Source organism: Natator depressus, chromosome 8, assembly GCF_965152275.1.
Source record: "Natator depressus isolate rNatDep1 chromosome 8, rNatDep2.hap1, whole genome shotgun sequence".
NCBI classification, from domain to species: domain Eukaryota; kingdom Metazoa; phylum Chordata; order Testudines; family Cheloniidae; genus Natator; species Natator depressus.
Window position 1 is genome coordinate 18,551,799 of NC_134241.1, and position 27,309 is coordinate 18,579,107.

Here is a 27,309-nt window from a genome sequence, read left to right on the forward strand (position 1 = left end):
TATCTTAAAACTGGTAAGTATTTAGTGTATATATTTCTAGTTATAACCCAGACTTCGTTAGTACCTCTTACTTTATTATATCAGACTACCTTACAACAATAAATTAACTAAAATACAAATTAAACTGTGTGTGTTGTCTTTAAAAGGATATCCCTTGTGTTTGGTCTCCCGTTACTGTTGTTGTCCATCAAAAATGCCCCGTATATAAAATGCCCTTCAGAGTGACAGCTACTCTCCAGAACGGGAGAGCTGATTTACTTTTTAAAGACACATTCTTACTTCATGAGTCAGATCTTCAGGTACTATTGAACTTTGCCAGCCATGTGAAGGGAGGAGGTTACACGTGGCTCTTGCAATATTTTTGCCCTGCAGTGCTGGGGCATCTGGGGGTCCTTTTTGACTTCCTGCGCAAGTTAGATCAATTTCAGAGCTTTTTAAATTGTGCCAGAAGGCCAGGCCCGTGACCCTCAGTACAGCATACTCTGCCACATTTCTGGGTCACTCACTGTGCTGAGGGTCAAGAGTGGGTGCATAAAGTCATGCTGGCTATGTGCCACCTCGGTATTCCCCAACCCACTGCTGTCAGAGCAGTCCTCCACCCCTGGTGTGCTGCTCCAGTGATACATCGGAGGTAGATCAACAGCTGAGAATCTGATCTCAGAACTAAGAAGGAAGCATGCTCTTAGAAACACAGGAAATGGAGAAAGAAGGATCAGTTTTTCTCTGATACACTGGTGTAAACATGGAGTAATTCCATGACTTCACAGGAGTTACTCCTGGCTTCCACCTGTTTAAATGGGAACCAGGCCTCATATTATATGTCTATAGAAACATAGACTGAACAGTAAAAATAAATATGACCCAGTGAATAAAGAGACACAGATGTGGTGTAAATAAACACTAGTGCCACATTTAGCACAAAAGCTAAAATTACTCTTTGCAAAGCTTATCTTTTTCCCTTTGTTAAGGCTATTGTGAGAATGGGCTGAGGTGGGTGTATTTTAGGGCAGTCCTTTATTGATGTATGTGTGACTTTACTTGATGGGGTAGGTGCCTAGGTCACTGGATATGAGCCTGTATTGTATTTTTAAAATGAAATAAATTTTAAAAGGAATGAGGGATTGAATATTCCCTGCGCTCTCTCATTTAACTCTGAAACTTCTTTTGAGGCTGCCGGCCAGGTTACTATGGCTCAGATTGTCAAGCCACTTGCCATCCATGCACCAATGGTTTTCCTTGCAGTGGTGTTACTGGACATTGTGTAGGCACTGCCAGCGTTACTTGCAGTTTACAGTCTCAGGATCCACGGTGCTCTCCTAGCAAAGGTACAGAAAGCAACAGTTTGGAAATTCATATCCTTGTATTTATTGAGTCCCATTGGCTCTTTTATTTGCAAAGTCGGGTACCATAACAATTTGTGGCGTTCAGTTTCCAGGCAGTTGTGCCCCCAGAGGCCTCGATGGCATTATTTTCTAAAGGCATGTTACTATGTGGAAGATACTAAAACTAAAATGTGGACTGAGGCCAGAAGTGCATGTCAGGGCTTTAAGGAGACAGATCTCGCTAAAATTACAAACAGTGCCGAAAAGGTACCCTGTCTAGTTTCTCATTTGACGGATTTCAAATTGGGGGATTTTGTAAGTGTGGGAGGATTTTTTGTTTTGCTGTAGATAGAAGATACAATAGAGAATGCACTGTGTGCTGTATTTCCATCATAAGCTGCTGCCTGCTGAATGATTGTGCTTTCTGATTCAATAGTCTGAGCCACACTCAGTGCATCTGAGGAAAAAACGGCCCTACGTGGCTCTAATGGGTGGCTCTGAGTTATGCAGGCTGCAATGATCTCACAAGCAACTGTATTGACAAGCTTAGGAGGGTGTCACGTCCCCAGTGCTTTGTAGCTAAGGTGGCTGGGGAGTATGGGACCTGTAGTGCTGGGTGAGCTCAGTGGGCTCACACGCACAAAAGGAAAAAGCTAGACACTTAATAAAAATGAGCAAGAACCAAATGGTTTGAGTCACTCTGTCCCATGTGGTAACTGGACAAAGGATCCTACATGTTGCTGAATGAAGAGCAAAATGGATAAGAGGCCTAATAACACGTTTGAATGGATTGTGTTTTCATTCTAGGCTTGGATACAGTTTAAAGGGGAGAACAGTTGGATAGGTTTGACCTATAAAAAAGAAGACTTCAGATATGTGTGGGTCGATGGCACATCTGCTCGGTCTGAAAGAGCATGGTGAGACTAAATTTTGACAGATTCTGTTGTTTTAAATAGGACAATAGCAGTTAGAACCTGCAAGAGAAAACCATTGAGCCCAGGGCTGACGCTGAATACAGATCCTCAGTAGAGAACACCTTGGGTTCTAAACCAGTACCATGGCTATTAGCTACAATTTTCTTAAATAAAAATGCCACGCACCCCTTCAAATCTGGAGATGCTGTAGTTGACCTCATTTGGTTTTGCAACTTGGCTTTTCTCCATCTCCTGGCAGGGTCATGAAACGTAACAGGAGGCATACACTCACTAAAGAAGACTGTGTGGTTGCCTTCAAGCAATACCTTTCCCCGGCAGATTGTTCCTCTCTGAGAAAGTGGATATGCAAAAGAGAGGGAGGTAAATTTATCGTATCTGTGGCTTAGAACCCTAATTTAGGGTTCAGTTGTCTGCGTAAGAATGGGAGAAGAGCTCTTCTGCCCAAGGGGGAGTTCCAGGAAAAATTGAAATTGTGTCTGGACCTTGAGGAGGACATGGAGGTGGAGTGCTTGCTTATGTCTCTTTTCTCTGCACACTCTGGCCTTTAATTTTAAGATTGTATGAAGTAAACCTGTAGGACCTGATTCCTCAGTGTGTCGATCTGATTCTGCGTCAGTGTAACTTCACTGAGTTCATTGTAAGTAAAAGGATCAGCCTGATTCACCATTTCACTGTACTGCAGTTGAGCGCCAGAATATCTCGTCGGAAATCATTCAGACTGGCCTCCTCGCACCATGCACAAGCTGACCCGGATTTGTAAGACTGTATGAAGTAAACCTGTAGGAGTAAACCTCAGGGGAGTTACGCTGTGGTAAAATTGGACAAACATACTGGGCCCTGAAAGTTTATTTCATAATGAGGGCTAGATTGTGCACCTAGTGAGGAGGCCAATTTGATTCACAGTGGAGTGATCTGGTGTTAAACTGGAGCAGTGAAATGGTAAATTAGGGTCATCATTTTACTTAGTCTTTCTCTGGCAACTTAGCCCTTTAAGAACCTGATTTTTCAGAAATATGGAACACTTGCATCTCCTATTGACTTGAATTAAAACAATACCTCTGAAAAATACCTCTGAGGAACTCGCTTGCTAAGATTCATCTACGCCCTTGTGGCCCCGGTGGAGATTTTAACAATATGACTTGGGCCAAGTCTAACTGGAAACTTTTGGTTAAGTTTGCAATTTCTTTCCTGCCATGGCCCATCCCATCCTGCATATTCATATTTTCTGAATTTCATTTTATGCCATCATCCATTTTTTTTTTTTTAAATTTTTGCAGATGTCAACCTCTTTACAATGCACAAGGGGAGAGCTTTGTACTCCCCTTACGTATCAACGTCAAGTATATATAACACCTTAAAGAAAGCTACGGATACCTGCTCCGTGCTCCAGACCTGCACTGGGATCGTGGCAATGGGGGAGCACTACATTCTACAAAGTGGGATGGAACTGTATAACAGCAGGAACAGTAGCGTGAAATCCTTTATCAAGTCAGGTATGTCAAGTGTTTTAGAGCTTAACTCTCTCCCTCCTCCTCCCCCCCCCCCCCCATCCTAGGTGGGGAGGAGGTTGGAGTGGTTTTTTTGTTTGTTGTTCTTTTAAAAAAAATTGATGTGAAAACAGAAGACAAATGTAAAATAGCTGCAGAACTTTAGGGAGAGGATATGAGTCATGCCTAGCAGAAAAATTGAAGGCTTACTTCATCTTTGTTAACAAAAGTGAAAGACATAGAAGGATGCTGCTTGTCTAGATGAGCAATCAGGCTGCCTACTCCCAAAAGCATAAAATAAAATGAGCTAGCACAAAACACCAGAGGAAGATCCAGAAAGCAAGGTTTTGAATGCTGTCGCTGCTTTAGTACAGAATAAACTAATACCGAGAAGTGTTAATCACTTCCTTCCCCTTCTGCTGCGCATTTGAAACTGCTTGCCCTGTGCCATGCTCTTAAGCCATTTTTTCTATGAGCATTTATCTCTCTCTCTAGTTATATCTATTGTTGTTTTTTTTCAAGCACTAACAAGAAGCAGCCTTGTCGTTGCTGTGACAAAGCCCTGGGTCAAGACTCTTGTACACTGGGCTACCTTTTCATTTAAAGGCAGATATTTTGGAAAGCTCTGAGTGGGAACTAATATTTTCACGATAATTTGTCATGGGGATGGCTTTCTTTTCCACCCTTACCGGACATCTTGCTTGTGTTGGTTTGCATTAGAAGCTGTAATCACCAGCCAAGGTCCCAGAAGGCACACTCTTAATTTCTGCTAATGGTTAATGAGTGTGGGTGTGTGCCTGCTTGTGTGTGCAGACCCCAAAAGTTTTACCTTTACTTTAGGAACATGGTATTTTTTCCACAATTGTAATTAAACTTTTACTTTGGCAGCTGTTCATCTTTATTGTCCTTCACTTGTTCCCTTTTCACAGATTGCATCTCTGGAAGATTTGGGCTTCTGTGTGAATTTAAGTGTCCACCATGCGAGCAGGGTATGGCCTGCAATCCATACACAGGGCTGTGTGGTGACACTGTGTTTTGCAGTAAGGAGAATAGTCCTATCCCCTGTGGAAAAGGTGAGCCTGTTTAACATCCATAGGAGAGAAGAGGAAAACTGTGACTATACACAGGACCTATTTGTGCACATTCTTCTCTCTTTATTCATGTATTATGTCATCACCATTCGCAGCACCTCTAAACGCAATGGTGATGCTCTAGATTTACACCAGTGTTAGTGGGGTGAGGAACTCCATTAAAGTCATTAGACTGACACAATATATAACTCATGCCATCCTAACCTTCAGGAGGTTTAGATCAGACCTTCAGATTAGACCTTCTGACCTTGCTGTGTGCAGGAACTCTGCAAACTAGGTCTCAGCTCTATTCCATTTTAATAGAAACTTTATAGTTTTAAACAAATAGGAAAATCCCCATGTTATTGATTTTTATTCACTGTGCGCTGGAAAGAAAAGTGAAATTTGCCACTTTTGAGAAACTTGTTTAAGTCATCTGATTATAATTTAAAATATTTCTGTTGGCCAATGAGTAAGTCCATAAACATAGCCTAGAGCTGGGACTCAAACCAAAACCCCATAACTTCAGAGGTGTTTAGATACCTGAACTCCTGACCAAATCCAAATTTTGGAAATGGTCCCAGTTATAGTTACAAAACCAGAGATCGGATACCCAGAACCTATGGGGTGTTTGAAACCAGATTTTGTGGCGTGAGCCCTTGTCTGATGTGATCTTCCTAGTATTTTGTAAGTATTAAAAGCTCTAAGAGATCCTTATACTGAACAGATTGTATAAGAACAGTCTTAAACATCCTTCCCCATAGTGATCCTTCCATTAGGCCAGTGGAGCTATACCAGGGATGAAACCAGCCCCACACGTGTATGCTGTGATTTTTAGGGTCCATATTTGGTGGCACGTGCCCAGTTGAAAATGGGTGGCAGTACTGGCAAGGCAGCTGTTATTATATCCACACAGCAAAGAGACAAACCTGGCTCCGTGCAAGAGACCTGTGCAGGCGTTACAGGGACACAGATCTTCTGTGGCTGACAAGTCCTGGGGAAAAGGTATACTAGAATCTCAGTGAAGGGTATGTGTACGATGTATGTACTTATCTTTGCAAATCGCAGTTCCCCAGAGGCTTTGGGACTATATCTAGAGTGTGAGGAAGGGATGTGTGTGCCTACAGCTGCAGATTTGGAGAGGTTTTGCATTTTCTTGTGTGATTCTATGCCTGAATCTTTTATAATTCTAGGTTGATACTCTGCAGAATCTCTGGTTTCAGAGACTGGGATACTTTTTTAAAAGCAAGTATAACTTAAAATTCAGGGGGAGTGGAGGTTAAATGTAATTAAATCTTACTATATGTTAGCTAACCTAGTTACTTATATGGCCCCCATTATCACTGTATCTGAGCACCTTATAGTCTGTAATGTATTTATCCACACAACACTGCTGTGTGACAGGGCAGTTCTGTTTATCCCCATTTTACAGATGGGGGAACTGAGGCAGAGTTGCTAAGTAACTTGCCCAAGGTCACACAGGAAGTCTCTGGAGGAGCAAGGACTTGAACCAAGTTCTCTAAGTCACATGCATGTCCCCTAACCAGCAGCCTGTCCTTCCTCTCAGTCATTACAGCAACACTGTGTTAAATAAAAGCCACCTAAAAGCACCATGAGCTCTACTCACTCCTAGATTTTGTTGTTGGAACCTAGCCTACAGATCGCTGGTGGTGAAAAGTGCACCCACCAGAGATATACAGTGGTATAAACTGCCCACAACTCCTGCTTCACCATGGGGTCTATAACCAGTCTAGAGAGTGAGTGAGGCTGGTTGGAGAGACGTAGCTAAGGGTACCCAACAGATGTAACCATTCTGCTCAGCTCCTGTGGAACCATGGTTGTAACTTAAAGCTTTTGTTGTTAGAAACCCTGCAGAAGGCAGTGGTGTATGGACTGCCTGGTCTTTCCTGAGGTAAATCTCACCCTCCAGGATTGGGGGCTGCCATCTGGGGTGAATCTGTCTTCTTCTCTTCAAATTCTGCTGTGTTCCAGAATAAATCCATTTAGAAAATAAATTCTTTCATGCCTTATCCTGCAAGATCACACAGTGACATTATGGCAGCACAGCTTAACAGCCACCGGGCTACAGATGGTACTGTGTTCAGAGTCTGAAAGCTGAAGACTAGGGAGTCTCTGAGTAGGGTCAGTGCTGAATCCTGGTATTAGGATCAGTTCATCTTTCCAATGAGGCAGAGCAGCCCTGGCCACTGCTAATATTGCAAATGTGAGAGAATTTTAAGTATCCAGTTTACTTTAAAAGTTTGCCTTTGCAGTTCTCTCAATGAAAATACGCTAGCCAGTTTCACCTTTATTCAAAGCAATTTTCTAATCAGTTGCACATTCTGGTTCTCATACACTAGCACAGGGGTCGGCAGCCTTTCAGAAGTGGTGTGCCGAGTGTTCATTTATTCACTTTAATTTAAGGTTTTGTGTGCCAGTAATGCATTGTAACATTTTGAGAAGTTCTCTCTCTACAAGTCTATATATTATATAACTAAACTATTGTCGTATGTAAAGTAAACAAGATTTTCAGAATGTTTAAGAAGCTTCATTTAAAATTAAACTGCTGATCTTACGCCGCTGGCCCCCTCAGCCTGCTGCCAGCCTGGGGTTCCATTCACCTAGGCTGGCAGCAGGCTGAGCGGGGCCTGCGGCCGGGACCTTGGTTGGCAAGGGGCCGGCAGCCAGAACCCCAGACCGGCAGCGGGCTGAGCGGGGCCAGCAGCCGGTACCCCAGACCAGCAGTGGGCTGAGCAGCTCAGCCTGCTGCCACTCAGCCCGCTGCTGGTTTGGGGTTCCATCCGCCGGCTCCTGCCAGCCAGGGTCCCAGCTGCCGGCCGAACTCAGCCCACTGCTGGTCTGGGATCCTGGCCCTGCCCACATAGAGTGGGTACCTGCCTTCTCCCTGGTTCTAGCCCATTCTCTTCCTCTTTCTCTGCACTGAGCTGAGGGTGGGAGTGCACTGAGCATAGGGCTGGGGGTGAAGGAGCAGGTTGGGGTATAGGGTCTGGCCAGGAGCTAGAATGAGGGAGGGGGCTCAGGGTTGGGGCAGGAGGTTCGGGTGTGGAGTGCTTACCTGGGCAGCTCCCATTTGGTGCGAGGGGTGCAAGAGCTCCCGTTTGGTGCTCAGGGTGGGCGTGGGAATGTGGGGGGTGCAAGAGTCAGGCCATGGGGTGTGGGGAGGCTGGGGGTGTGTGAGGAGGATGCAGGAGTCAGGGCAGAGGGCTGGGGGCATATGTGGGGGGTACTGGAGTCAGGACTGAGGTCGTAGGGGGGTGCAGGGGTCAGGGCACAGGGCTGGGTGTGTGTGAGGGGGTGCAGGGATCAGGGGACAGGGCTGGGGTATGTGTGGGGCGGTGTAGGGGTCGGGGCAGAGGGCTGGGGGTGTGGGCTAGGGTCGTGGGGTTGCTCCCAGCCCTCTGCCCAGAGCAGCTCACGGCAGGGGGCTGGAGAGGATATGCCCTGATTCCACCCCCCTTCCCCAAGACCCCGTTCCCACCTCTTCTCCACCTCCTCCCCGGAGCAGTGAGTGCATGCACTGCAGCTCAGCTTCTCTCCCTCCCCTGCAAGGGCCATCAGCTGATCGCCCGGCAGGGAGGGAGAGGAGGAGGGGCAGGAACCCAGCATGGCGGGGGGAGGGGAGAGCTTGCTTGCCCTGCAGCAGCAGCCGCCAGGACCATGCTTCTTCACCCTGCCTCCGGGGGAGAGGCGCGGAGAAGAGCAGGCCGGGGCGGGCAGGATTTTTAATGGCACACTGCTGTCTACCGGGGTCCTGCTGGCCTGGGTTCGGCAGCGGGCTGAGCGGGGCCGGAGGCTGGGACCCGGCAGGCAGCAGCGTGCCATTAAACATCGGCTCCCGTGCCGTATTTGGCCCGCGTGCCGTAGGTTGCCGACCCCTGCACTAGCACAATACTGTACTATTTTCCATTGCAAGCCTTGCAGGAGAATGTTCTATTTTTCTTTCAAATTCTTTTCATCACAATTTTTGAGAACAATCTTAGATTTTGTAAAAAAACAAAAACAAAGCCGTTTGTTCCAGATCAATATTTTGGGCCAAATCCCATGGCATTTTACTAGAAAAGGGAAATTGGGTCCATTATCACCATTTTACCTACCTACCGAAATTCATCTGCCTTTTCAAATAGAGAAGATATTTTTCACTACCCTTTCTAAAATGCTGCTGTCATTTTTGCTGATGCAGAATGAATACTGCAGTTCTGTCCTTAGAGGGGGCTGAATTAAAATTCGTACAGGGTGTAAAACACTTAGCACCTTTCATCCCAAAGGATTCCTGTTTAACTGTAAGGCTGTAACATCTCTGTTTTTACAACTTAAGTCAAACATAAAAAATCTCCATCTTCAAAATAAAATCATCAGGTGAAATGTTAATGTTATTGTCCATACCTTCTTGATATTAAACATAAACTAAACAGAGTAAAATTGTTGTGTATTAAGTGAATCTTTGCCTCTCAGCTATCCAAAACAGTAAACTACTGTCTAAACTATTTTGTTTTGAACATCAAAATGACTGTTGAGGGGAGGAGAAGGGGGTGGGAGGGGGAGAATGTCATCTTGCAGTACATTGTCTTCGCTGTTCAGGATTTTCCAAAAGAAAAGTTCCCTCTTTTACTGTATTGAATCACAGTTTGGTTATTTATAGGAATGGCTGGTATCTAAACTTCCCAAAGCATCATTCTGGACTGGCCTTTATGGGTTTAGATTCTGTACAGTTTTGCAGTGGTCGAACAGTCAATTCCCATTTGCAGCTTCAAGATGGTGAGTTGAGTAAGCAAGTGTGAACTAGAATTTGTGTGTTACACTGGCATCCGAAGTGCATTCATCAGGCCAGTCCCTCCTGTTGCTCTCTTCAGTACAGCCATCCTCATCTTTTGACATGGAGTTGTGGTCCAAGGGGAGGCTACAGGAGCATACAGTGCTTCATCATGGTCTGCTCAATCCAGCTGCACTAGTTTCCTAATGAAATTACTTTCCTAATGAAAATTCTAATTGAAAATGGCCAACTGGCTGTAGTTAGCCAACTAAGTTTGGGAACAGCACTACTGGTCATACTTATGCTTCATTTAAAATAGAAACCAGCAGAGACCTGTAGAAAACAAGAGGGACTAGAATTAGAACACCAAAGTCTTAACAGAATTTCCACTAAGGACCTTTACTCTCAGCAAATCACATCCTGTGTTGAATATGAGAGATCTGTGATCTGCTATTTTAGACAAACTTCTGTAATTGTGGGTGATGGATGGTGGACTTCTGGCAAGTCAACAAGACAACCCTCAGTTGGGTAAAACTCAGATGCACGTGATCTGTCAGGAAAGAGATTCCTTGGGTCACAGAAATGTTTCATATGTATTTCAGTCAAAGTTTGTGTATGTGCATGTTACATTTAATTATATTTCAAATGCAAAATGTACTTGCATAGACTTCCTGATAAGTGGTGGCTCTAGGAGTTCTGTTGTCTTAAGCAAACTGGCAAATGTCCATCTCCTACCAACTTGCAGCCTTCCAGACAAAGAGTTACTGAACTTATTCCTGCCCTGGTTTTTGGCATCCCAAAGTGATTCCTATTGTATCTTTCTGGTAGAGCCATTCCTGCTTCTGGCAGCTCTGTGATTCATAGCGTTAATTTCATAGAGTGCACTGCTTCTTTGCTGATACAATAAAAACGTATGGCAAAGGAGGAAACAAAAAATCAGCCTAGAAAAGCAGATTCGTATCTGGAAATGTTAAAATCTTTTGCGCCCAACTGTGCCCTCAGACATATGCACAGACCTGATAGTAGGATTGGGTTGTACATATATCATATAGAGATGTGTTAAACAACATTAGGGGCCAAAGTGTGACTCTCCCCTCCTTACTGACACTGATGAGCAGCTACTCACAGGAGTAGCCCATTTGAGTGGGTTTTTTAAAAGCACTGATGGGAGATAGGTGCTACCCTTAACATGGGAGTTTGGTACCTAACTCCCATAGGAGTTTTTGAAAACCCAGCCAGCCGATTGACCTCATCTGGATTACTCATCTGAGTAACTACTCATCAGTGTGAGCAATATGGTTACAAACCAGCCCTTTGTGAAACAAATCAAAGGTGAATCAAGGTATCTTAACACTGCAGGTTTCTTCTGACACTAGTGTTTCAGAGTGTTCATCTGAGAACTCTGCAGTATGCTAGCATAATAGGGCAAGAGAAAAGATGGAGCATGGTAATGTTTTAAGGGCACATTTATTACTGAAAACACTTGGCTAAACTGAAGAGACTGCAATGTATTCTGTAGAAACAAACTCTCCATGTAACCGGGGTGGGAATGCAGTCATGACTTTAGCAATAGCAGCACGGAGGAAACGGTAAGACTAAACCTGGCTATGGTGCTTTTAAGGATAAAGTGTAGACTGGTGGGAAAACCTTGTATACTTTTGTTTCCTTGAGGTTGTCTGTAAGCAAGTGGGCCATAGGTGCTAAGTGCTGTGTGCAGCTTAATGCTCCCAAAGGCTCTTTGACAGCTGTCAGCTGCTTTCGGAAAGCCCTGTGGATTTGCAAGAGAAAAGAAGAAGGTAATATATGTGTGTGTGTGTATTGTCAGCTGGCTTACATTAGGAATGAACAAGGCTTCTCAGTACTTGTCTGCATTACAAGATTTAATCGTGTTTGAACATGATTGTGAGTTGTCGAATTACATGATGCTAGGATGGGACAGCCATTGCATGTTGAACACAGGGACTGCAGTTAATGCTGGCCCTTGCATTGGGCATGTAAGTGGGAAAGAAGGCATCTCTCTTCTGCTTGTGCATGAACATGGGGGCCAAGAGCAGTCTGCCCTGAACTGTTGTCATTATCAAAGATCTCACTATTCCTGATAGCTACAGTTTCAAAGAAGATCATACAGAACACCTGGGGGAATCCGTTCACTTACATTATTTTAGGCTAGAGTCAAATTTTGTTTTCAGTTACACTGTTATAAATCAGTTGAAGTCAGTGGAGTTACTCTGGATTTATACCATTGTAACTAAGAGCAGAGATTCTGTTTAATGCCATTGAAGATAGGAGTCATTCCCTGGTTTAGAGTCGAAATGATCTTTGCTTTGAGTGGCATGTTAGCATATTAACTCTGTTGTGATTTCGTTTTTAGGCTTCCAGCTGACATATGTGGACTTTCTATCTTCTTTTAAAAAATTTAAAAAAGAAAGATGGTTTAAAAAAAAAGTCCCTATTCCAAACACACAATGTTTATCTTCTAGGAATTGTGGATTTCCGGGAGTTCCAAGGCTATTACCTGGCTGGCACTTACACATCAGATTCCACACAGCAGTCATTATGGGAAGCCCTACAGCTCTGTAGAGTTCAACGAAGCATTTGCAATGGAGTTGGGATGATCAAAGGAGAGTACAGAACTATATTTGCAACCCGAATTCTACTCATCATTGGAGCTCTTGGAGATGAAAGCACTGCATATTTGAAATCACGTATGCCAGAGTACTGAAGCATGTCCCTTGTGGGTGATGTACATTAACTGTGTGCTCCTTGTCAGATCTCAGGAGAGCTTCTTTTTGCAAGAGCCCTCTTGGGACCACAGTATTGGAAGCGAATAATTTGGCTGCAAATGTTTAGCTTGCCCTGAGAAGAGTTACCCAGCCCATGTCACTAGACCAGGGGTTCTCAAACTTCATTGCACTGCGACCCCCTTCTGACAACAAAAATTACTACTTGACCCTGGGAGTGGTGGGGAGGAGGGACTGAAGCCTGAGCCTGCCCGAGCTCCGTTATCCTGGGTGTGTGTCAGGGGGGAAGCGAAGCCTGAGCCCTGCCATCCAGGACTGAAGCCCAAGGGCTTCAGCTTCAGCCCTGGGTGGTGGGGCTCGGGCTTCAGCTTTGGCTCTGGGCGCTTGGGCTTGGGCTTTGGCCCTGGACCCCAGCAAGTCTAATGCCAGCCTTTGTCACCCCATTAAAATGGGGTTGCAACCGACTTTGGAGTCCCGACCCACAGTTTGAGAACCGCTACACTAGACAATTACAGCAGCATTAATACATGTCACTGCTGTAAAATCAAAAATAATTAAGAATGCCCTGGAATGTAAAGTTCTCCTTATGCCTAAATAATTCTGTGGTACTCGGTGATTGTTTACAGCCATTTGGAAAGCCAAGTAAATGAAGTGACTTTTGCAGTTCTTATGAGCACAGCAGCATTGCTTGTGCTGGCAGAGAGCAGGATTCCTGGACCTTTCTCTGCCTGCCAAAATGAAACAGGTGCATGGAGTGGAGAGGGCTCGTTGGGGTGGCATACACATGCATATACATGATCACATACGTCTATAATAGCAAGATTTTCCTGCCTTGACAGTGTCCCTTTAATCTACTGCTGTACCTATGTTTTACTAGCCAGAAATCGGGTTTAGTGTTACCCCATTAGATAGGGAATTGCATACCCTGAGATATGAAATAAATAGCCTGGAAAGAACTATTCTAGGTACATATTGAGTGAGGTTCCCCTGGCCTCCGTATCCTGTCTCTTCTGCTTACTATTACAGTGAGCTGTAGGACTTTTACACTGGATTCCCTTGTGTACTATGCCATGGTTTCAGTGATAATTTGTATCCTTTCCATGTAAATAAAGTCTGTGCACATTTTCATGGTTGAGGCACTAATTGGTTTGATTTAGATTCTTGTCTCCATAGTAATTTCTAAGTCTCTTTTCACTGTCTATTTTTTGCAGCTTGTGCCCCAGGGCACTATGGTACTGAATGCCTGGGCAGTTGCACTTGCAGTAGAATTGAAAACTGCAGCCCCTTCACTGGAGAATGTGCAGAGAATTTACAGTGTTCTCAGGAATACGTGGCACAGCAATGCCAAAAAGGTACGTGATACACAACCCATCACAGTGGAGAAAGGAAAGCAGCTGGCAAAGAGAGCAACAGAGCTTATTGATTTTACTCACACTCCCATCAGAAGACATAGCAGAAAATTCCTTGGCTTCACTATTGTTTTGGGTTATCAGCATGTTGGCCATGTATGCTATTAAATGTAGTCTGCTCAGCTATCCCCATAATATTTGTGATTCCCTAAGACTATTAATCATTGTGCTGGCCATTGAGTAATTTCGCAGTTTCTGTTAGAGAAAGAAGCAGACAAACCCAGGAGAAAATGTGTCTAAAACCTTCTTTCATTCCTGGGTTTCATGCCTCACTGTGCACCAAGACTTGCTCTGACTGGCAGCGTTCCAACCCATGTGAATGGTATATAAACAACATAGCAATTGAATGTCGTGCGACATTTCAACTTGTGTCCTTGGCTTCACTGTGTTCTGAATAGTAATCCTTTGTACTTCTGTGCAGCCTCTCATCAGAGGGTCTGAAAACACTTTTTATGTTCATCAATTAACCCTAACCATGTCTATGAGATAAGTATTAATATCCTCGTGTTACACAACGGGAACAGAAGCATGCAGAGGTTAAGAGAGAGACAAGGTTGGTGACGCACAAAGAAGCAGTGGTAAAGCCAGGAATTGTATCCAGACCATAGCTCTAACCACTAGATGGTACCAATTCCTTCTCTTTTTGTACTGTACTTTTGCAATACATAGCAATATACAGTAAAAGCTATGTTACTCGGCACTTTACCATCCGGAAAGCTCTAGAAATCGGCATTTCTGATATCTCCCAATACAAATCTTCAGTCTAGTAACCGGTGCCGAAGCTACCCAGAATCGATGCCGAAGCTATTCGGAACCCAAGTATTTCTGAGAGTAGTCAGACTACGCCCGAGTTAGCCTAGGAGAGCCGAATGCTGTTCTTTCTGTTTGTATCTGCCACTGTGATCGGTTGGTTTATTACTCAGTGTATTGTCCTGTGTTCATCGTAAGATATCAATGCCATCCTACCATTATGGCATCCAGAATACCAGCGAAAAGCAAAGGAGAGAAGCATAAGAGTTGTGTTGATATTAAAACAGAAAATAGATATTTGTACACGTTTTGAAAAGGGCGAGAATAGGAATGTTTGTTCATTTTATTGTATTCTAATTCTTTTGAAAATTGGTAATCCATTGATAAGTATAACTCTTAGCTAACCAGAATTTTTGACTAACCAGCACCTCCCATTGTCCCAACAAAGCTTTTACTGTTATGTGAAAATATTGGTTCACTGAAAGCTGTACTGGTTTCAGTGAATTGACGTTTGTCAAAGGGATAGTCACGTTATAGGCAACTTGCAGTCTTGAGAGATCACCCCACAGCATTCCCAAATACACTGCCTGAACCAAAGTCCATTTGAAGCCAATGGAAAGACTTGCATTAAACTTTGTGAGTTTGGGAATAGGCACGTAGTGAGAACATTTAAGCTTTTATACGAAGAAGCAGTTAATTTCATTGGATTCAGTAATGGTCACTAAAGCCAGGTTTCACTGTGTTGAATAATGGCACTTCTTTAACAAAGATCTGGGCTACTGTTTCCAAAAGTGAGATTTTGTGAGTGTTCCGGTTGTTTAAAATATCTCTGTTTGTTCCTCAGGAGTGATCAATATGAAATGCCCAGAGGATCCTGGATGGTGGTACTGGAATGGCAGCTGTTATTATATGGAAGAGACGAATAGTTTGACCTGGCTGGAAGCTAAGAATTACTGCACTGCCTATAATGGCACGGACCTACTATTGCTGGATAGCGCAGAAGAAAAGGTGAAGTGTTTCAGTTTATGCGGTGTTGAAAAGGTGGTTATTGATGGACAAATGTCACCTTGCAACTTCAGAGAGCTGCTCCCTATCTGTCTTCAAAGTTATCGATGCCTGGTTTACAGGGATAGCCAGGCTTCCATAGCTGTTAGCACAGCAGATGTAATTTACTCTAGCTCCATTAGAGCCAGAGCTGCCAACTGAGCTGTATTCTGCAAGTCGAGCTTCAGTGAGTCAGTCTTTATTGATGATCAGGGGTGTGTGAACTTGTGAAAATATTGTCACAGTTTCATGTTGGGTTTTCTGCTGGAGCGAAATATTACTGTTTGGTGAATTTCAGAAAAGGGCTTTGTGCATTGAAACATAAGAAAAAGTCCAACTTTGCTGAGGGCGATCCAAACATATCTGTGAAAAGTGAGGTTTCTCCGTTTTAACTCCACAACAGTTCTACAAAACACAGCGACAACACTTATCATGCCTGAAAGGATGATTCCTCCCTGTTACACCTTGTGTGCTGCCCGGTGCCTGGCTGGAATATAAGTAGTGACTGGGCTTTAGAGTTTGGCCTGACTGCACATACCAGTCTGTTATGGTGGGGCCATACAGCAGCAAATGGCTTTTTTAACACTGCGTCTACTGGTGGAAAGACACTGAGCCAGGTCTCACTTAAGTAGTTTTACACCATGCACATCATTACAGTTACTCCTGACTTACAACAGTGTAACACACAGAAACCAGTCAATACACACACACACACACTCTGTTTGAGACCCAACGCTACAAGTTCAAGCGTCGGGTCAGGTGTGTATATCCAGCCCAGTTACATAGCCTTATGGGGCAAGCTAATAAAAAATCTGACTCTTATCGTCCCAGTGTCCTGCACTCCCCTGTCTCTGACCATCACAGCATGAGCACATCAGCTAATCACTGTATAAAAGAGGGTGCTGGACTGTGCTGGCAGTGGCTCTTTTTATGGTGCTGCTGCAGCACAGTACTGGAATACACCTAGAAAACGTTTCTGTTGTATGTTGTAAGAGTAAAATCTCCTCACAAGTATCACTCACTCTCCCACCCTTGGACTCTCGTAACGCTTTTATCCAGACTCTTTGTGTTTCAAACGGCAAACTCCTGAATCGTCCGTTCCCAACATTCTGCATCCTTGGTCTAATTGCCAGGGTCATGCTTCTCAGCTATAAAACACATTATTGTGCAGCACATGCAAAAAGCACATCATAAACCAAGCATGGTGTGAAACGGCTTCCGTACAAAAAGATTAGTGAATGACTTGTGTACACCCTTCTCAATTTGCCTAAAAAAATCTTTTAACCAGCTGCTGTCGTAAATTGTACTAAAGTGGTGATGTCATTGCTGTCTTATCATCTCTTTGTGGTACCCACCCCTTTTCTGCAAAGTCTTTTGTTACAGGAGTGTTCTGTGTATTGCACAGATAAGAGCTGTTTGCCAAATTCAGATCTCGATTTGACTTTTGATTTTGAACCCCTCTCAAAAGTCAGAAGCTGTTCGGATGGTTTGGATAATTGGATACCAATACTAGTACCAGGACAAATGTTTACGACTGGAAATCCTGCCCTAGGATCCATCAAATAAACCTCTGCCATTTACCTGTCAATGGGCATGTCCTTCTTTATATACCTTAGTTCTCTAACATAAGTGTGCTTCTAACTTGCAGGCCTGGGTAACCTCTGTGTTACAGAAACCTGTTTGGATTTTCTCATTGGGTGCCTCACAAAGCGATGCAGAGAAATCAAGCAGGAAGAATCAACGTGTTATGTAAGGCTACCTTGCTGATTTCATAAAAATGGGTTTTAAACAGACTACACATCTAATGGGGTTTTTAAAACACTTTTCACCCCAAGGGTCAGATCCTCAGCTGATGTAAATTGTCGTAACTCCATTGACTTAAATGAAACTATGCCAGTTTACACCAGCTGGGGTTTGCAGGGAGGTTTGCAAAGACACATATGCCATTTAGGCTCCTGACCACCAATGACTTTCAGTGGGAGTTGGTTGCCTGAAAGCCATTTGTGCCTTTGGAAATCGCCCTCTGTCCAGAAATTTCTACTGGCTTCTTTGTGAAGTGGTTTTCTGCACATGTCCCTTATGAGCACAGTTCCTCCCTTCATCCACAGAATAGGCCCAGCAGCAGCAGCAGCAGGGACCATGGAGAGACCACCTTCAGATGTAAGAGATAATGTAGTTTCCTTGATAATTCAGGGCCAGGAGCCTTCCTTCCACACGGGAGCCAATTACAATTGCCATCCCTGTGCTTAGGGACCATGGCTTCATTGGGGACCATACTCTTGCCCCCTTTCTCCTTCCTGCACCGCCTCCTGGAGCATGCTGCACCATCTCTCCACCTGAAATGTGGGGAGCTCCCTCTGGGGCAGGACAACTCCAGACAACTTGGCCCACAGCGTCTCTTTTTTCTCTCCGCTGAGGCTACCAGGAATGGCTGGTTGCAAGGATGTATTTTTGTGACATGGATCATTGTCCACCACTGATAGCCACCTCCACTGGAAATCAGCTTCACAATATGGAAACTGCCTCTAGCCTTGATCTTGGGTCTGCTTATTTGCCTTGACATTGGGCCTGCTTATTTGTATGAGGAGTCCATAGCCATCACAGCTTTCATATTGGCTTTGTGTCTTGGTTAAGGCTCTGCTTTCTGGATCCCAAAATGTATATGGAGTTTGGTATCTAGAGAGTGGTTTGGAGGCTAAGGGCTAAGCTAGAGGGAGCTGCAAAAGTGGGTCTAGTATGACAGAGTGAAAAGGATAAGGGGTATAGGAACATCCTGGGGGAAATGTGCTTGGAGTCATTGGGAAGTAAGTAAGATATCTTGGAAACTGAAATAATAAGAACGAACATTGCTCAGGTATCACTCAGGAGAGAGAAATGGAAGGCTAAAAAGGCCTACAGAGGATACACATTGCTAAGGCAGGACTCCAAATCCTGTATGAGTGCATAAAACGGACATTTGGGCCCAACTTGCTGCTTTGAGCACTCAAATGACAGACTGAAAATTTATCTCGCATGGATTTGTTATGAGTCTTTTCATGAGGTTTAGTATAACTACAGTGTGTCTGAAATCATTTATTTTTCTTAGAGCCAAAACCCTGGCTCTCTTTCATCTGATGTGATGTTTAACATCCAGTACTGTGTGCTTTTGATTGTTCAGGGTAAGCCCCACCAAGAGTACTACTCCAGACAGTTGTGATCAGCTGAATGCGAATGGGAGCTTGAACCAAATTAACTGTTCTTCTCTGGCTTTCTGGGTTTGTGAAAGAAGGGAAGGTAAGAGAGAATTCGATGGGATAACCATTTGGGAGGTGTTCATCTTACTCTTCCAGGGCAAAAAGCTCTGGCTGAACTGACTGTTGCTATACCATATATACTGTAGGTTCACATCTGTGTATGGCAAATATATAGGGCCTGATTCTGCCATTTACAAAGGTTGATCTGCTCACAGAGTGGGTACTTGGCACTGTCAGTAAGGGTGACAGAATTGGGCCAAAAGTGAAATTGATGAGTTTAGCTACTGTGTATAAAATGTGCCTGCGGCCATAGACAGCTAGTGCTGTGAACTGCACAGCCCTTAAAAGCTAAGCGGTGTCATCCTGGGTCACTTCTGAAAATGGGAAATCTCTTTACAGCAACAAAACCAAAAGTCGAGGACATGGAGTTGGTGACTCAGTATGAACAGCCTTCTTGAGAAGGGCCAGATTGCACGTTTTATGCTCAGTGCTGATGCATAGCTGCACTGCCACCAGAAGCTCCCTGGGAAGCAGTGTTCTGCAGAGAAGGAGTTCTTTCCAGGGCTCCCTGTCCATGCCAGTGGAGGAGGAGAAATGTACTACAGTCCTTTTCAGGGTGCAGCTAACTCCCTCCTCCCCCGTGCAATCAGACAGCTCCCCAGAGCACTGAAAGCTAAGACCTGGGTAGCCTTAACTCAAACCACTAAACAGTAGTGGTGGATATCCTTACTCCTCCACGTGACTGTGTGGGTTTAGTCACAATTAGAGTTGAGAAAATAATTGATAACATTGGTTTGGTGGCTGAACTGAAATCAAATTCAGGTAATTCTGGACTGAAATTAAGTGTGGTTTCTTCTTCGAGTAGTGTCCCTGTGAGTGCTCCACGTTAGGTGTCGGTGCGTCCCTGTGCCGGAGATCGGAGATTTTAGGTAGCAGTTCTTGGTTGGGGCGTGCGCGTGCGCAGCAGCTGTCTCGCGGTGTCGTTGGTGCTTCTTGTAGCGCACGCGACCTGACCCCTCCATTCCTTCTCTATGTCCTCAGCTGCAGCCACAGCTCAGTGGCCGTGCTGCCTCTTCGAACAGCTCTCGCAAAGAAAATCGTTTACATCGTAGTTTTAGCGGAGACAGTTTGATTAGACTCTACTTAGCCAGTTATTTTTTAAAAAAAGTTTGTTTTTTTAATTTCCCTTCAGTTTTAGTTTCTTAGATTAGCAGTAGAAATAGAGTTTTTCTTTTAACCAATTTCTACATTTTTCTTCACATTTCCCATCCCAGTTGTGGGAAAAATCATTGGACACAATGCCGGGCTCACCTGGGTTTAAGAGATGTGACTTTTTTTCCTGCCATTTTTTTCAGTCGAAACTATTCACAAAATTCAACTTAAATGTGCAGCTTGTTTCAGGGTCCTGAAAAATGCATTTTCTTTGCTGAATTTCTGATTCGCCAAAAAAATGTCGCCCAGTTCTAGTCACAGTCTAACACTAAGTTGGTACCAAAGCCTAGTACTAGGCTTGGTACTAAGTGACTATTCAGAATTGTCAAGCAGCGTCTGATTTGCAGCTCTTATTATCCGCACACACAAAACAGAAAAGCAAAGATCATGCTCTGGTAATTATATTTTAGGGCCATTTCTTACAGAAAAGCCTCTGAACTCCAAGTGTTGGATTCAAGGAAATGTCAGACTTGTTTAAGTCAGTCCCCGACTGACTTTATTTTACAGATCTTGCCACATTTAAATGAGAATGCTGAGCCTGGAGCAAACAAGAGGCTAATAGTATCCGTTTGTATTAAATTTAATAGTCTCACATTTGATTTATTTACCAAAAGGAGAAATATGACAGCAGTCTAGGAGAATTTAATGCATCCAGTCCTATGAACATGAACTAGACAGACAAGGTCACTTCAGTCTGGATTTTCGGTTGTTAAAGGGAATGAGGCCAAAGAACCTGTTTTTGTTTTTTTTTCCAAGGTGGAAGTGTAAAAAGTCAACAGGTGTGGCTGGCTTTGAAAAATGGTTTGCAGTGATGGCCTGTGATCCAGCAAACAAGCTGCATCTAATTATAAAACACCATTTCAGAGTGTTGCGCTTTGCACTGCTCAGGAAGACCATTGTCAGCTGCTGTAGTTCAGCAGGTCTCTGAGCTGATGGAGGAGCATGTGACATTGATCATGTAATTTGAAATGTTCAAAATTTGTGCCCATTTTTGAGCAACATTGTTTCTATTTCAAAAACATGCAAACCAGTTTGGTTTTTGCAGCTAAATTTTTGGTTTTGTGAACACAAGAAATGTGAGGGTGGGAATGGGGTATGGAAATGGCAAAAGGAAACTGCAGAATAGCTTATTAAAAAAAATTGTTCAGGGGATTTTTGTATAGTCCTAGAAAATGAATTGCACTTATTTGAATTGTATTGTTACATGTGCCCCTGTCTTCCTTTCTTTGAGGTGCATATGTTAACACTGCCCTCTACTAGATCTGCTTGAGTTTGTGTTGATCACATTGTTAAACACTGTCACACAACCTACAGCACTGTGTGCATGTGAAATTGTGATGCCATCTTGGGGTAATCATTTATTTTATTGCAAGTGTGACTGTTTCTCAGGTTATTATTGGTGGAATATTATCCTGGTTCCTATGTGGACATAAGCTCTGAGGGGCTGAGATTTTTTATGAATTGACTGTTCATTGGTGTGAAAGCTGGATACATATATGGAAATAACACAGACCAGCAATGTGTGTGTTCTTGGTTCCCGGATTTTCAGCTGACCCGTCAGGTCACCCAGTGTGTCACTCTCATTCTTTTCCATATGTTTATATTGCCATTAAGATATTTGTTACAAAAGAACAGAGAAATGAGAGCAGGAATTGGTATCAAATAGTACTCTAAGTCTCAGGTTTGAAACCCCTAGACTCCTAGGAACCACAAGTTTGAATCCCAGCAAGCTTGGCTCAGCCCTTCATCCTTCTCAGGTAGGTAAATGGAGATCCATGGGTTTACTGCAGGCGTAGTCAGTTATTTCTTGTCAAGGTCCAAATTTCTTGGTCAAGGTATAGTCAAGGTCCAGACTCCAGAGAAAAAAAATAAACAATAATAATGAGAAGTAAATCAAAAGATTTTGGGGTCTGTTCAAAAGCGTATGGTAGTCCAGATTTGGCTCACTGTCCTGCTATTGACTACCCTTGGTTTACTGAGTGTCAGTTTTTTAGATGAAGTATTTAAAGCAAAGGTCCTGTCTGATGTGCATTGACATGAAGGGCTGCACTTTCCGTGTGCAGAAAATGTGAGAGCCATTGCTTGCTGTTCCTCAGCGCCCCCATCTTGCACAGTGAAGGAAAGTGTAGTACAGGGATTGGCTCTGTAAAATGCAAAGAGAAAGTTATGGATGCTTTTCTAAAAATCTTTCAGGTGACAGCATGTTTTGGAAATACTCCAGAAGGCTGCTCACTAAGCCTTCAGGGAGAGATACATATTCATCCTTGGAGTTTGCTCTGTCAGCCTGTATTTTAAAAGCAGATTGCACTGGAGTCACCTACTGGGGAAAGCGTTACATACCAGTCACTGGTAAAGAACTGATCTTCAGCAAAAACAGACAGGATGCTGTGTACCTGAGGAGTGGTAATTGTCGTCTTGTTTGTGCTATATGTTAAGAAAAGGATAATGCTGTAGCATTGTAAATTTGTGCATAGAAAAGGAAATGAAGGCATTGCTGATTGATTACTTTTTAGTTGTTTGTTTATTTTTCTGTGTTCCTTGGAAGTTTGAAACTGAAATGGAAAAAAATAAAATAATTCCTATAAAGCATGTTGACAGTATAAGTTTAAAGTTTAATATATCAAGCAAGTTCACTATATTATATTTCAAGGTAACCTGGCATTTTGTCTTTGTTTTTCTTTTTAAAAAAACAATTCAAATTTTCAAGAGATGCCAAAAATGGAAGCTAAATTTAGAGGTGTGGGTTTTTTTTTTTAAATTACTTTCAGCTTGCAGCAAAGGACATTATGGTGCCTATTGTCAAAAGAAATGCCCCACCTGTCTCAATCATACCGTGTGTAATAGACTCACAGGGCTGTGTGATGGTACAGTGACATGTCAAGAAAGGAAAAAATTAGAACTCTGTGAATACCGTAAGTACTGCAGCTGAGGAAAATTAGCAATTGTTTGAAGTATTTTTAAAGAGTCAACTACTATCTAACAAGATACAAAAGGGCACCTTTTAGTGGCTTGCTAATAAAACACCAGAATGACTAAAGCAAACCACAATTAATGGGCTACTAAAATAGACTTTGCCCTGTATTATGGTATGCTACATGCACATAACATACTACAGTTATATAGGAGATCACGTGCGATATGTCTTTAAGTTGCAAACAACTATATAATATCTTTGCCTGCCTAATAGGGCATAGTGTGTGTTGCACCTTTAATTTGTGTGTCTGTATGTTTCAAAAAGGCCTTACAAGCAAGTTCTGTTTTGCCTCTTGGAAGTACTGGAATGGAAATTGTTACTATGTTCCTCCCTATGGGGTGCTGAATAAGAGCGAAGCAGAGTTCATGTGTAGTCGGTTCCAAGGGGCACAACTGATCAAATTAAACAACACTGAAGAACAGGTCAGTCATATGAGTGTCAGATTGTTAATAGTTAATGAAGAAGTGCTATTGAGGTTTTTGCTAGTCTTTAAATTTGTATTGTTTTGCATTCCATTGTGTCTGAAATGTTGAAATAATATTAATCTCAGCTTATTGGATCCCTTTTATCTTCTTAAAAGAAAAACTAATCAGTGTTTTTATGTATTTTATGGATCACATGCCAACATGATCCTCGTTCTTTCACTCATTTATTTGTGTGCCAACATCAGCTTCCATTTCTTTTTCACTTAAGGGAACACCCCCATCCATAGTTCGGTGATGCCAGGATTTCTGGAGATAGGGTTTGTAGTTATCTTGTAATCCATCAGCCAACTGGCTGGATATGAAGTAACAGAACACAAACTATACTTAAATTGTAAGCTTTCTGGGGCAGAGACCATCTTCTTGTTCTGTTTGGACAGTGCCTAAGCACAATGGAGTCCTACTTCATGACGGTCTCCTACATGCTAACATAATATAAATAATAATAATACTGAGCTAAAGCTAGAGGTCCTTATTCAGGTAAAGTCCCACTTGATGTCAGTGGGAGTTTTGCCTGAGTAGGGACTGAATAAAAACTAAACAAGGATCTCAAGATTTAGCTATGTAGGTCCTACATCAGGAGTGGTTATTTTTTAATTTGTCTTCAATTTCTCAACAATTGAATGGTGGATTTTTGCAAAAGTTCGTCCCTGGAGATAGAACCAAGTCAGGGAGAGCAGAAGACACCATGAAGTTCTCTAGAAACCTCACCAGTTATGTGGTAGTGGTTAGATGATACTATGGGGATGGGCACTATAGACAGAGAAGTTAGATCGTGCTGGGATCTGGAGAACATTCGTACCCAACTAGAGCCATTATAAAGTAAATCAAAATTGGCCCTCAACTGCTTGACAGCACCCTTTTAACAATAGATACCCGGTTTAATACTTCATTATGTACTTGTAACTAATGTTTGCTTTGGTCACTGGTGAACTGTTACACAAAGTTAAACCTACTCCCATTTAAAACCAATAGCAAAACTACTTGATTTCAATAGGAACAGAATCGGGCCCTTAATATGTTAAGCTAATTCTCAATACCAGTTAAAAAGAGAATCCAAGAGTAATGGGCCAAATCCTCAGCTGGAAATATGTCCACATATATAACGTTCATCCAAAGAAATGAGGCTGTGCTTGATCGTTACCGATTGCATTTATTAATGTATTTTAGCCACAATGTATGTCCCAACACTGTTTCTGCTAATTCTTTGCAGAGATGGATAGCTAAAGTCATCACTAGAAAAAGCTGGCTTGGCAGCCTGAGCTATAAACTCCAGTCAAACTCCTGGATCATGCCTGATGGAGATAGAGCAGCCCCTCGTTGGTAAAAATAAGCAGTTCCCCTTTCTCATTCTGTTCACCTTTGCTTTATTTAAGGGTGATAAAATCATGGGGGAGTTTGTCTTGGCCATATTTCAGTTATTTAAATATATTCACCCTATAAAGAGAAATAGATGTCTGCTATTTGAGGGCTCAGTCCTGCAGTCCTAATGCAGATTGTCCCAAAACTCAGGCTGTGTAGTCTGCCCTTCAGTGCCGCTGGCACGAATACATACCTCTCTAAATCAGTATTTTTGTGGTCCAGGGTATTAGTTTCATGGCTGCTGGGTCTGCGAGATACTAAGCAATGTGTCAGACTGCAACTGCGTTGTTTGGTTTTATTGCTGTGGGTTGAGCAAATACCTTAGAAAGGATCCCATCAGGAACACATGGCTGCAGAATGATCTCCCATGAGGAGGTGAGACTACGAATTGCCTTTTGACCTGACTAAGCGCACCTGGATTTATTGTGTCTTTTCCAAAAGGCATTGTCGAATATTTTGATCAGAGTGGACTGAAAGTTCTGTGGAAATCGCAGCTATGGTCTAAGGTGCCAGCTGCTTTTGGAAAAGGAAATCCTTCATATTGACACCACTCTGGATGCATTTGTCTTGAGATGGTGACAGTATTCGGCTGGGAAAGGACAGTACGGTAACAAATGAGTGAAACTGATCTCATAGTCTCTGTTCAAGCATTTCAGACAGTTATAGGGCCATATGGAGCTATGTCAACTTATTCCAACTGAGGAGCTGACCTGTCTTTTTATATAAGGTGATGGTGGTGGCTATTCTAAGAGCAGTCAGTGGAGAATGATGGGGATTTAATACAGCTGTCTTGTTTTTCACACATGACCTTTGTACCCTGAAATCTTGGGGGACTCTGATTCTCAGAAGGATTTGGAAAAATCATTTTCTGCACCTTCCTGTGCAAGCACAGAAAGTAAAATTTTGAAAGGTATATGAAGCTGATACAAGTGTGAACCTGCGGGCATGATCAAGGCCATGACAGCTAATGTATTTAATTAACTAAGGGTGGTCATTGATTTAGATTTCTTTCTAATTGTGCCTATTAAAAGTGCTCTAGGCCTAGTCCATGAGTTAAAAAGTGACAGTGGAAAAACACTCCACCCATCTTCCCCCCCCAAACCTCTTCCCAACACCCCAACCAACTCTACCTCCTTTATCTCTTACCCTTTTCCTCCCCCCTCTCCGAGGAGCGCCATGGGAATACAGATGAGATGTGTGTTTGCAGTGACTTTTGCTCATGAGTTGGAAATGCAGACTCATGTAAAAGTGAGTTCCATTGCTTTGTTTTGCTTTGCAGGGGTTTCAGAGCAGTTCAAGATTTGTGTGTGCAGATTGAACCTGTATCTGGAACCTTAATTTCCTTTGCCTGCTCTGAACGGGCTTCGTGGATCTGCAAGGGAGTCCCAGGTGAGAGCGCGCCCTGCATACGATTCAGTGTTTTTAACAGCTCTCCCCGTGCTGTGCCATGTACAGTGACATGTCAGAGGGGTGCCTGAGGTGCAGCTTTCCAAAGCTCGTCTGCTGCTCCATGCCCTGAGCAGGATTCCTTTCCCTCTGCAGGAACTGCCTGCACCCAGCCAGAGTCTTGGGTTGTATAGAGAGGAGTCCCAATGTGTTTTACAAGACACACCAGCCTCTACGCACCCTTGATCCTGGTCTGTGGGCATCTCTACAGTGCAGGTGGAGGTGGGATCACACTTGTGGAGCTGTACCAGCACTAACCTAGCTAGCGTGGCTGAAAAGAAGCAGTAGCACAGGCTAGACAAGCCCACTGAGAACTGTGGACATGTTCTGGTGTTGCTAGTCCGTGCTACCACACCTTCCCTGCTATTCTGAGCTTTGCTAGCTACATTAAAGCTAGTGAAGGTATACCTACTCAAGCCGCATTCACCCCTCTGAGTGCACTGGAGACGTACCTTTTGTGTGCTAGCTCAGCAGCCTAGCATAAATTACACGACTGCCAACATTCCCAAGAAACTGGGATCAGTGAGGTGTAGGGAACCCTTGGCCGCACTTTGTACAATGGAGATGAGCTGTGTAGGACCAGCTACGCTGCTCTTATGCCAAAAGCAGCCTCACATCATCCTACAGTCTGGGCCAGCCTCACATCATCCTACAGTCTGGGCCACTAATTTACAAATTCAGGCCCAATCAATGGGGCTAAATTCTGTGCCGACTTAGATCCTGAGTAATGCCATTATAGCCAGTGGGGCTGGAGGGGAGTAGGGGAAACCAGTGCAGAGTTGGTCCAGAACCACGTCCTAGGTTTAGCATCTTTGCTCTTTTTCCCTGTTTGTTTTGCCAGTTCCTGGAGCGCTGGATTCCACGTATAAGTGGTGGACAACGTTGACCTCGTCCCTTTTAGTTTCAGTTTTCGTAGTTGTTGTGAGTGCGTTTGTTACATTTAAAGCTGCCCAGTGGAGAAGACAAGTGCTGGTAGAAAAGACTGATGGGAAAGAGCAGAGAAGTAAAGTGGAGATGGAGATGACACAGCACCCCTTTCAGCAGCGGAGAACATCCCTAGAACATGACTAG

The 27,309-nt window shown here is 43.4% G+C and overlaps 1 protein-coding gene across 1 annotated transcript; it reads left to right on the plus strand.

Annotated features, from left to right (window-relative positions):
- LOC141992662 (uncharacterized) lies at positions 1 to 27,309 on the plus strand. Its single transcript, XM_074961993.1, has 19 exons — positions 1 to 13; positions 1,170 to 1,325; positions 2,130 to 2,239; positions 2,496 to 2,617; positions 3,535 to 3,750; positions 4,674 to 4,817; positions 5,653 to 5,819; positions 9,475 to 9,590; positions 11,257 to 11,381; positions 12,066 to 12,290; positions 13,538 to 13,678; positions 15,330 to 15,493; positions 17,178 to 17,278; positions 18,687 to 18,802; positions 22,168 to 22,377; positions 23,213 to 23,370; positions 24,644 to 24,753; positions 26,072 to 26,181; positions 27,080 to 27,309. Exons 4-19 carry the CDS (start codon positions 2,500 to 2,502, stop codon positions 27,307 to 27,309), a joined length of 2,451 nt encoding a protein of 816 aa, XP_074818094.1. The 5' UTR covers positions 1 to 13; positions 1,170 to 1,325; positions 2,130 to 2,239; positions 2,496 to 2,499.

Excerpts from the sequence above, each read along its gene's own strand:
- LOC141992662 (XM_074961993.1), top strand. The coding sequence starts at position 2,500 with ATGAAACGTAACAGGAGGCATACACTCACTAAAGAAGACTGTGTGGTT. Across the intron at positions 9,591-11,256 it reads CCATTTGCAGCTTCAAGATG|GTTGTCTGTAAGCAAGTGGG; the intron begins GTGAGTTGAGTA and ends TGTTTCCTTGAG. Across the intron at positions 26,182-27,079 it reads GATCTGCAAGGGAGTCCCAG|TTCCTGGAGCGCTGGATTCC; the intron begins GTGAGAGCGCGC and ends TTGTTTTGCCAG.